The sequence below is a fragment of the Panthera uncia genome, chromosome D2 (genome assembly GCF_023721935.1).
Source record: "Panthera uncia isolate 11264 chromosome D2, Puncia_PCG_1.0, whole genome shotgun sequence".
Classification (NCBI taxonomy): domain Eukaryota; kingdom Metazoa; phylum Chordata; class Mammalia; order Carnivora; family Felidae; genus Panthera; species Panthera uncia.
Genome location: NC_064818.1, coordinates 35,737,897 through 35,749,932, shown reverse-complemented (window position 1 = coordinate 35,749,932; position 12,036 = coordinate 35,737,897). Strand labels below are relative to the sequence as shown.

The 12,036-nt window shown below is 43.2% G+C and overlaps 1 protein-coding gene across 1 annotated transcript in view; it reads left to right on the top strand.

The window, feature by feature from the left end:
- Positions 1–12,036, top strand: part of KCNMA1 (potassium calcium-activated channel subfamily M alpha 1) — a 507,394-nt gene that overhangs the window by 366,657 nt on the left and 128,701 nt on the right. The window contains exons 17-18 of the mRNA XM_049645990.1: positions 3,031–3,117; positions 9,315–9,391. Coding sequence (XP_049501947.1) covers positions 3,031–3,117; positions 9,315–9,391 — 164 coding nt within the window. The remainder of the gene's footprint in view (positions 1–3,030; positions 3,118–9,314; positions 9,392–12,036) is intronic.

Here is a 12,036-nt window from a genome sequence, read left to right as displayed (position 1 = left end):
TAGTTGTTTTAATAGCCTTGCTTACTATTAATAGTGACCTTGCATTCAGGATCTACCCTGTGGCAGTCACTCAGCACATAGTATATACTTTAATTCTCTTAGTGACACTGTAAGCTACAGATTATTCACTCCATTTCATAGATGAGGAGAGTGAGGCTTAGTGGCGCCCAGGGTCTGAACTCACAGGCCCGACACATGTGCCTGCTTGCTTAACCAGCATCGGCGCTGAAACAGATTTGAACACAAATCTGCTTTACATCAGTGCCCCAGATCTTTCTTCTCTGCCACGCTAATTTGACTAAAGCAGCCTTGAAAGCTGTAATAAATGATCTCAACCCACAGTGTCTGGAATGACAATCCCAAATTCTCATTGTAAGCCAATTCTTGTTCACTGTTGATAAAGAACAGAGGAAATGAGAAGAAACTTTTCATTGATAGGAACCTTGCTATCACTGTCGTCCCACCATGACACAGTGGGCTTGATCACTGGAGTGCAATTAATGAAGCACATAATGTAAAAAAGAGTTCTGTGCAAAGCATGTTGTGCACATAGGTGTCACCAAGACATTGATGAGTGTCAAATTTCCGCTTTTGAATTGTATCATTGAAATCATGATAGGATTTTTTTTCCTCAGAAGCTTTTTTTACACTCTTATATAAATACATATCAAAATGTAGATTTTTCCAACTTTAAGGAATTAGCTTCTTTTTTAAAGTTTATTTATTTTGATAGAGAGAAAGGGGGGGGGCAGGGAGGGGCAGAGAGACAAGGAGAGAGAGAGAATCTCAAGCAGACTTTGCACTGTCAGCTCAGAGCCTGATGTGGGGCTCAGACTCACAAACCATGAGATCATGACCTGAGCCAAAATCGAGAGTCAGCTGCTTAACTGACTGAGCCACCCAGGTTTCCTGAAATTAGCTTCTTTAGTCACTAGAAGTACCTAGAATTTTTCATGTATGTCCTTATGCATTATTCTGGAATGTACAGTTCTTCACTCTGTAACTTTATCTCTTTATGAACAGGATATTTTGATAAGGAGCCCTGTGTTCCATTCCATTAGACCAGCTAAAGAGAATCTGATAATTCCATTAAAGATGAAATATACTTTTGTCTTTTTTGCAATAATAAATAATACGAGTAACAATAAACCAATATGCAGTGAGCCTTCTGTGCATTATCTTGCTTAATCCTCTGAAGAAAGACTATCATTATCATCATGCCCATCTTGTAGGTGAGGATATGAGTCTGAGGGAGATTTAGTAACTTGCCCAAAGTCAGACAGCTACTAAATGGTTGATGCTGGAATTTGGGCCCAATTTCTGATTGATTGCAGAGCCAGGGCATACGAGAACTGCCTTGTAGCAAAGGGGTCAGAAAGTGTGCAGAATCCAGAATTCTGCCCTTCTAAGACATCACATTTAATTGGCTTTGAAAAAGGAATCCATCTAAACTGTATAAGCTCTGACCCTTTCCCCCTGATGATCATGAGAAGTCAGAGAGCTGTTGAACCAATGTAAAGAATTGGCAGAGGGGTAATTAGGAGGTGCCTGTACAGTGCCACTGTCCATTGCAAGCTGTTGCTGTTAGTGTGGCCTGCTGCTTCCTGATTTGTGAAGAATGTCATTGTTTCCTGTAGTTCTAGGACAGAACAGTCCAATCATCCTGGTCTCTTGCTATTATTCAGTGTTAATGACAGTGATGACACAGGATTGGTTTCCTTCTGTCAGGTCTCGTTATGGGTAATAGTGGATGTTCTTGTGACCACAAACAATTATTTTGCAATCATGATCCACTCTGGGTCCTCCCAACACAACGTAAGTTCACCTGGTCCTTCCCGTATTGCTACAGACACATCACCCTGTTGTCCACAGCGCCTTTCTGGAATTGTTTTGCCAGCAGTAAAAAATTTCCATATTAATTACCATCCTCCATTTTGGTTATTTTAGACAGTTGAGGACTTCCTTTAGCTGGATTCCAAACATCTTTTACCTTAAAGCCAGCTTTTCAGATCAGAGAATACCTCTGTTGTATCTATTGCTACATTCAGAGGGTCTAAATTCTGTGTCCATTAAGCCCAAAGCCTCATCTTAGTCTGTTTGTAATACATTTCTGTAATCTGCTCTTGATCAGGAGAAAATTTAACTTGTTTGTTTCACCCATTTATTAGATTGGGATGCATGTATCTCTTTTGTCAGTCCAAACACAACTTGGTCAGCTAATCTATTTATAACACTTTGAAATAGGACAGTGTATATTTAAGTGTATACTTCCCTGCAAGGGGAAGTTTTTTTTAAGGCATAATTTGCATGTTGTTTTCTAATTACAATTTGCCCCAATCAGGATGTACTAGACACACACTTTATTCAAACACTCCCATGCATTCTGGTAAAAGCAGACTGGAATCATTTCCAACTGCTGGCATTTTTCTTTTTCCCCATTCAGGTAGATCCAATTCTTTCTACATAAGGCTGCACGTGGAATCCACTTCCATGTCTTTACCGATGTCGTGCAGATGTTATGTTTGCTTCTGCATTGGTTACAGGTGTCGTGTACCATTCCTTGCAGTAATACATGTATATATGTGTGTTTCTGGATGCATATAGGGGTCCCATTAATGCTCTGTCATGTAATGGAAAATTGGTGTAGCAATAGGTTTAATAGACCAATCACATTCAATGTTGACCATCAACAGAAGTTTCCAAGGGGCAACATTATTAGGAACTTTGCTTCAGATGAGAAGCCCATGATGGCAACCACATTATACACGCCCAGCCCTAAAACCTAGATGTGCTTTGATTTCTGCAACTGGGAGTATGCCAGCCTGGGAATTGAGAATCAGAGCTTTATGATGGCATTATCCAATTAAATGTTTGGGACTCTGGACATCAGGCTCTAGACAACATCTTTGGGAAAATCATTAGACTAGTGGGCCCCCTATAAAATTAACAGTACAGTGTAGCCTTCAAGGTTTTATTCAGAACGTGAACTCACAACTGTATCTTCTTTGTTTGTTTTTGTTCACTGAGCAGTATATTAATTAATCCTGGAAACCATCTTAAGATCCAAGAAGGTACTTTAGGATTTTTCATCGCAAGTGATGCCAAAGAAGTTAAAAGGTAAGAGTTTATATTCATCTGTCTTCCTTTCTGGTCCAGCCACATATGTCTTGATCCACCACAATGGGCATAATTTCAGTATGTATAGGGCCCTAACCCCTAAACTTCTTAACATGTCTGTGGGTATCAATGGTGCTTCGTCTTAAGAAAAGGAGACTGTGCTTTCAAATGCTTCCATGAGCTCCTCTTCACATCATTGATTCCACATCTTTCAACTGGAATAATAACATTTTAGAACTAGGAGGGTCTTGTTAACCGTTCCTTCATTTTCCAAGGGAGGAAAGTGAGTCCCAGAGAGCTGAAGTGATTGTTCGAGATCATCCAGATTCTTGATGACCCAGAACAACATAACACAGGACAACTGGTTCCTTGTCTAGTACCCTTTACCTAGTATCATCCAGGAAAATTTACTTGAGATTTATCAGCTTTCCACTTTAAGTGCCGAATGGAATCTCAGAAGGTTTGGATTAATTTCAGATGAAATACTAAACTGGCTGTATTTCTGTTTGTGGGCTACTAGGTAAGTAGGCAAGGTTGTCAGGTTCAATTCTTAGGCCTCTGTAGGTACAGCCCACGATTTTATTGACCTCGGTGTTTTACGACACTTTTATCAGTATCCTTAAACCTGTTTAAACAGCTGGGAATCATAGGGCTCTTTGGAGAACACCATGGAATATCATTATATTTGCTTCTATCCTTGATCTATGAAAAATTTATGAGCAGAAGATGTGACTCGAATGGCCAGACAGGTCACTCACTCTAACAATAATGTTACACAAACTATTTAAAATAGATTATTACTTGTGAAGGTCTGTAATTATTTATGTAAGCCTATTGTTTTCATTTAATGAGCTTCCACTCAAAGCCAGGCCTGTGTTAGGTATTCTACATTCTTAATTGTTAGTCCCCAAAATAACTTCGTAAGGTAAGTCTTCTAAAACCCTCAGGGCTTTGGTCTCCTCATTGGTCAAGTTGAGATAAATGATTTATCCGAGGTTATAAAGCACAGAAGCAAGGGGCAGTGCCCAGATGGGAAGTGGTCTTTCCTTTTCCAAAACCCACACTTTCTACCAAATTTAATGAAACTAGCAAATTCTTATGTAGAGTTTAATATGTGCCAGCACTGTTCTATGGACCAGGGACCCCAAGTATTGATGAACTCATTTCATCCTCTCACCAACCTTATGAGATAGGTATCATTACTATTTCCATTTTACACATGAGGAAACTGGGGGGGCTGATTGGGTAACCAATACCCAAAGCCCTACTGCTTGTGGGTAGTAAGGCCAGTATGTCCAGTGCCAGAGCTTATGCTGTTAATTATTCGTCATGATGTGATCCTGGCATGCCGAGCACAGAACTATATTTGATAACTGATGTCTATTACTTTCTGCCTCTTCACCCACTCCTACAGTCTAGCCATACTATTTATGAAAGATTTTAGGAGGAAAAATGGGATGGGGAAGCAAAAAAACAAAAACAAAAATTCTTTAAACTGAGCTCTCTAATGGCTTAAATTTACGTCTACAAGTTGGGAAAGAATTGCCATTATTCAGATGGGGACAGGAAAACCTCATCCAGTTCATGGATCCTGACTGTTCTTCAGGAGTACCTCAAGAACTGGGTTCACCTGAGAGAGGAGAGGGGGCTGGTGAACAGGACTGAAGTACCCCTGCCCACATCCCCCCGGAAGAGAAGGCTGTGCTCACATCCAGAATGTGAGACACAGAAGCAGCATCTCAACACCACGTATGGGGAGTGGGGGGCTGGGGAGCACAGCGGCACCATAGATCACGTGTACCTCCCAGATAGCAAATATAACGTGAAGCTCCCATTTGTGTAATTCTATTTCCTATTGCATCTCTTGCTAATGAATGTCACAAATACCAGGCAGTCCAAAAAACAAATTACCTCCTATATTAGGGAGTGCAATATGTCTCATTTCAGTGCTTTATGGTGTTCACAAATACATGCTGACACAATCAGCAACAACAGCAGCCTGTAATTTTCTGTGGTGTGTGATGTGTCGGAGCAAATGCTGTCAGTTAGGGGACTTCAAACAGATGAAGACGGCAGAAAACCACAGAAAGGGCCTTGGAGATTTGAATGAAACTAAACAAGTTTTGTAAAAATGGAAAAGTTGATTATGACAATCTAGTATTGAGTATGCACCCTCTCCTACAAAAAAGCCACAAAAGAAGTTAATGGATTTTTAGCTCACAGAAACTTTCAGATGCAGTGTTTTAGGAACAGAGCAGTGAAACCACCATTCCAGCCTTAGGCCACTTTGGGATGGGCATTCAGTCACTTGTCCACTGCTCCTTGCCACTGAGTATTTTCCTTTTTAAATAATGTTGGCACATAGTCTTTGATGTCAGGGTCACAAAATGGTGCCTCGTTGACTCGGTGTGGCTTGCAGACAGGCTTCATTTGATTCATAATTTTAACAAATGAATTATTTGCCAAGCAGAAGACACCATCATCCTTATTTAAAAATCCTTATTTCTGGTTTCCCCTGAAAAACTTGCAGATCTGGCATTACTTGGCTGCATTCTCATACTCATTCATGCATCAAAGGTCACTCACTTTCTAGAACACTCTGTACCAGGTGCCAGGGAAGCAGTGGTGAACAATGAAGTCCTTGCTCTCATGGACTCATGTTCTAGGGAGGAGAGAATTACAGTTTTGTTTATTCATGGTACATTAATCAAAGAACTAGTGCAGCCAGGTCACTGATTTAGATTGTGCGCAAGTGGAGGCTGCTTGGAAGGAGTGACATTTGAGCAGAGGTGGAGGTGATGGGAAAGAGTCCATCATACGGAGATGGGAAAGGAAGAGGAGACAAAGTAGGGACAGTTTTGTTGTGTGTAGGGAGCTGAGGGAAGGAAAGTGTGTCTGAAGGAGTAGTATGGGGAGATGAGGTAAGAGAAAAAGGCAGGGCTGGCTCCCATAGGACTTGATATGTATGGGTCAGGTTGTTATAAAATGGAGTCACTGATGACTTTAAGCTGGGAGTGATGTAGTCTGATTTACATCATTGAAAGGTCTTTCCTCTCCATTATAGAGAATGGGATGTGGGGTAACAGGAGTGGGAGGCCCAACAGATGGAGATACTGCATAGTGTAGGTGAAGATAAGCTTGGGTAAAACTGGTGAGTGGAGGTACAGAGAAGGGAGACCAGTTCAGAATATATTTTAGAGAGTCTATATATAGGACCCGCTGGCAAACTGCATATAAGAAATGAGGGGAAAAAGAGGAATCAAGAATGGAGCCTAGATTTGGAGCCTATGAAATTGGGTGGGTACTGGCTTCCCACTTTACTGAGACTGGATTTAGCTGGAAGAGGAGCAAGTTTGGGATGTAGGAAATTAAGAATTCTATTTGGCTATGTTAAGTAGACAGTCAGCTCTAAGATTCTGGAGTTTGGGGGGAAGATGAAAGCTGGAGGTGTCATTTTGGGTGCTATATCAGGGAGGGTCCTGGCCAGAAACAGGTGACACACCTAAATGAGAAAAGGGAGGAGAGTTTTATGAAGGGAACATAAAAAGTTGTGGGCAGAGGGTTAAGGAGAACCAATAAGGGATGCAAAAGCACCCTGGAGCTGGCAGCAGAGTGGAGCCACTCTCAGCCCTAGATCTGCAGAATCAAGGGGAAGGAGAGTTATCAGAACCTGGAGAGAGAGGCTGTAGTGTAGGAAAGGCCACTTGGCAGGAGCTGAGTCCTCTGGAATATAGAGATGTGGCCACCACCATTTCATGGCCCTGCAGGGAGGAATTCCTCTCTTCCCATCCTCCAGTTTCCAGCTGGCTCCTCCCATTGGCTAAACACAACAGGAAAGCAGAGGACAAGGAGACCCTGAAGATCAGCCTTGCAGGGTGTGGATCCGGTCTTCTTGATGATGTGTGTGTCAAGGTCACCAACACAGGGCCACTTGGGGAAGGGGTGGATGAGCAGGAGAGGAAGTGGGGAGGAGAGCAGAGAAGGTTGAGGTGGAAGGAGGGGATATGGAATAGATCCTGAGGTGTGTTAAGAAGCCCCTGGCATCCGTGGCCATGGATTTGAAGTGAGATTAGTCAACACAGTTGTGTTTCCGTTCCTCAGTTCAGCTGCTCAGGTGCAGGTGTGCAGTAGGGTGTGTGCTTTGCCAGGTGAGTGTGAGAGAGGCAGAGGTGAGTGGAGAAGACAGTGGTGCTCTCAAAGAAGTTCCACTTGGCAAAACTCAGCTGGAGCTTAGCTACGGTGCTCCCTCTGGTTGGGAGATATGTCTCCAGGTCACAGACCAGAGACCACCCCCCCCCCCAACCTGGCCCCATCTCAGTCATTAGCTTTACCTGTTTGGCCCCCATGGGGCCACTTTCAGAATCCACTTTGAATTTGTGAAGTAATCAACTTTATCTTCTCAACAGTCCACTCAGGCTCAGCACGGTTTCATCATCTCAGCAATAGAGATGTGTTTAAGACCATGGACTTTAGGACTAGACTGTGTGGACTTGAATCCCGGCTCTGTGAGACCTTGGGCAGGTCACATAACCTCCCTGTGCTTAAGTTTCCTATACACTCTATAAAACAGAGATAATAATCATGACTCCTTCAAAGGATTGTTTAAGGATCGATTCATTGATACTTATAAATGCTTAGAATAGTGCTTGGCCTATAGCCTTGCCCTATAAATGTCTGTTATCATTGTTATCATTATTATTATGTATAGGAGCATCAGATAGGGAGAGAAAATGGCCAAAGGATGTGGACACAAAAAGGCTTCCTCCTTTCCTGTCATTGCCTTTTCAAGGCAGGTCACCATTGATTGGCTTCTTAACCACATTGCCACTTGCAGGGCAAACAATCAGCTGCCTTTTTTCTTTTTCCTTTTTTCACAACATGGATGAAAACTGGCATTTAGGGAAATAGTGAGTGAGACGCTGGGGTGGAAAGAGCACTGGGCTTGGATTTAGAAGTTGACCAACCCCAGCACAGGATACCTTTGGGCAGGTCGTGACAACCTCCTCATTTTACAGATGAGGACACTGAGTCCTGGAGACTTCCAAGATCTCTTCCAGATCCCACATTGGTTTTCAGCTGGTGTCAATCACGTGTGCAAATCCTGTGAAAAACATGAAAAGGAACCTGGGAATTGAATCGCCAAGAATTGTGTTTCTTTCTGTATAGTCTTGGTCAAGGGAAGACCATGTTTATCCCTGCCATTCAATTTCACGTTGGGAGTGGTGAAACCAGGGATTTTGTTAGCTCCCATATCCGGAAGCTTGTAAGGCTGTTCCAGTGAATTTTGTCCCAGTAATCCCCCGTCCTGAAAAGATGTAGGCCTCCAGTGCTGTTCTTCTAGGTCCTATGCATTCTATACTTGAATGATCTTGGTTTGTCGCTTGTCTGGACACAACCAATGTGCTTTATAATCACAACTTGACGCTTAAGTCAGATGAGGGGATTTTCTTATTGATTGCTGCCTCTGGGTATCCAGCCCTATAGTGCCTTCTGCCCACCCCATTCCAGTGCTCGGTTGAGCTATGCTTCACCGTGAGAAGCAAACCTCCATTTATTTTGTGTTCTTGGGGCCGAGAGTATGGGAGTTGATCGTTCTAGCTTGGGAGCAAAGTATGGGCTATGAAATGCCAGAAGAAATTTGACAGAGGACCCCCTTGACCCATCACTTTTGTATTTCCCCCTCCACCTTCCTCCTTAACCTCTCTCACTTTGAAAAGAAATATCCTTTCAGAGGGGCAAGGCTAATGATTTTATTTGACTGTGGAACTTTATCTTGGCTCCCCCTTCAATAAATATCTGACCAGACGGCAAGGGTTTCAGAGATACATTCCACTTCCCCACCAAGGGCCTGGGGCTGGTTGCCTACATGCTTTGATGAGCAGCCCTGAAGGCTGTGCTCAAAAAACGAAGGATGAGCAGGCAGATGCAGGGGGTCACCTCAGCAGCCATTCACCCCGTTCCTGTTCAAAGGAAGGTTTATTAAAAGAAGCACGAACTCCAATTGCAGAATCCTGTGTTTGAAATAAGAGGTCTTGCAACAAACATTTCCGTCTGTAAAAGTCTAAACCTTTCAAAAGATGAAAGGAAATTAGTGCTGGCGTGTTTCATTAATTTGGCACCACGGTGGAGGAAATGTGGTATTCATTTCATTCGGGTGGATTATGAAATGTGTCAGTTTTTCCATTCTCTTTCTCCAGGGCATTTTTTTACTGCAAGGCCTGTCATGATGACATCACAGATCCCAAAAGAATAAAAAAATGTGGCTGCAAACGGCGTAAGTAGTGTTTCTTTCCCCCTTCCCTCCCTCTTTCCTTTTCCCCAAATTTGTTTCCCTTCTCCTTTTCCTAGTAAAGAAACACTAAACATCAAGAGGTTTCTTGGATATGTTTATGTTTCGCCCAGAAGTTTAAAGAGACATGGAATAAATACTTGTCCTCGCTTTATTAGAGCAAGGATGAAAAATCACCACCATCAACACCTTTGAGTGAACCTAGTGCCTAATCCCCACCTCTGGACCTTAAAGGGATGCCGAGGCGCTTGTGCCCACTTGAACATACTCAGTACAATATATGAGAAGGAGGACTGCTAAGACCATGGAAGAGGGAGTATTTTTTTGCATAGTGATTTCCACTGGATGGGGGGCCACCAAGTGTAAACATGGGGACTAGGGCTGAAAGGGAAACCGAGTCTGAGGACTGTGTCTCCCAAATGGGAGCTGCTGCAAGGTTTGATACCAAAGTCCAGAGTTTTCACTTGTGGTACCCTCCAGCTGGCTCAGGAAGAGAATTTGACCATGACCAATCAGCTTTGTTTGCCATTGCTCCAATAACCAACCTCAAACTCCATTGCTCCTTGGGGTAGACTAGATTGGTCTCCTTAGCTTCTGGCATATCCTGTCTCAAATCTCTTCCAAAGCAGCTTGCCAGTGTGACCTCTTGAGAAAGATATGGTAAGTCAGGAACGTTGGGTCGTGAGCTCTCCAGAAACCAGGACCTAAAGTGGATTTGCCTTGAGAAGGCCGTGCCTTTTGCAGTAATCATGTTGCATTGCCTAATAGAAATTGTTCATGGCCGTAAAGAAAACAATAATAATGATGCCTTCCTTCCTATGGTGATTTAATGTTTTCAGAGCTCCTTATTTATGATCATTATTTTCTTTGATCCTCACCATAACCCTGGGTAATTGTCAAGGGATGTTATTAATTCCATTTTACAAAAAGAGGAAACTAAGGCTCCAAGTTTAGTGGGAGGATGAGATTGCTAAGAGTCACACAGACCCAACAGACCAGGGCTCAGGCTCACACAAAAGCCTCTCGATGCTGTGTGCTCAGTGCCCTAATCACATCTGCAAGAGAGAAGGGCAAGACAATGACCTTGACTCTGATGAGTAGAAGCACAGTTATGAAAGATTGCCCCATAAAATACTTTTTTCACAAGCAGAAACCAGATAGAAGAGCACTATTCCTGGGATAGGCCAACCAAAGAGGGGGCTTTTTTTTCACTACACTCCTAAAGGGGATACAGTAATGTAAACCAGTAAGATATAAATATCATTCTGCTGAAGCACGAAGACACTCGAGCTCTTAGGCAAATACCCATGGGAGCACTCTTGGTCGAGAGCAGATTCTGTAGAAATCCTCTGAGGCTGGTTCCCAAGTTTGGGGCAGTTGAGGCCCACTGTTTTGCTTTTTCCATGGCCCTGTTCCCCCTAGCTCTGACACCTTACTAAGATGAGTATTTATTGATGTCTCAGAAAAAGAGATCCAGACAAAAGTCTAGAGGTCTAAGAATTCTCTGATTCTGACAACTTAACAGGAAGAGCATCTAAGCCTATTTGTAGGTCCAGAACAAACCCACCTCACTTCCAGTCCCCTGGACTCCATGATACAAAAGGCCCTCCTTACCAGGCCATGCATCCCAGCATGGTTGGTCGCGAACACAAAAACACAGCTCAGCTGACCAGGCATCCCTCAGATTTTTTCCATCAGAGGAACATGTATCCCAAGGTGGAAGTAAATGAGAACAACAAATACAAAATAGTTAACTGCATTGTAAGGAAACTTTTGTAGTAGAGGAGGTTGGGAAATGCAGGAGAGTGTCAAGGCCAATAATCCAGAACCAGATAATCTGTCAAAGAACCTGGTTCCACGGGGCATCACTAAAAGTTACTTATTGATTAGGCATCCACATATTTTTGAGTACTTTCTTTGTGCCAGGTGCATGCTTGGTGCCAGGGATGGAGGGGTGAACAAGATAACATCGCTGTTCTTCTGAAGCCTTTACAGTAGTACATGGAGACAAACAATGATCATAGAAACCATTAAATAGATTCAGGTAGAGTCAAATGCTATGAAGAGAGAGGAGACTGCCTGAGGGTATGGGGAACCTTGCAGGGACGCTGCTTTAGCCAGAAAGCCTCCCTTGGGAGGTGACATTGAAGCTGAGACCCTGTCGAGGTTAGTAGAAGAGCAAGGGCAAAGGTCAAGAGGCAGGAATAAGTTTGAAGTGCTGAAGGAAGGCAGGAAGGAAGGAAGGACAGAAGGAAGGCAGACCAGTGGGGCTGGTGGGGCTGGGGAGAGAGCAGAATGAAATGAGTTCAGAGAGGAAGACAGGAGCCATGAGGAGAAACCTGGGTTTTAGTCCTGTAACAGATATAGCCTTTGGAAGATTTTGAGCAAGAACTCAATAGCATCAGTTTCTATATTAGATGACCTCCATGGTGACTGGACAGAGAGTAGACTCTAAGAAGGCGAGGGTAGAAGACAGAATGATGGAGAGAAAGTGTCTCTGATCCCTGCTCTGATACTGGAATGTTCCTCGTAGGCACTGCAGTGGAACTCAGCAGAAAGTTTTTTAAGTCCCTAGAAATGAGGATTTGGCCTCTAGGTTATTTTTCCACCCTGGTTCCAGGCAAGCACCC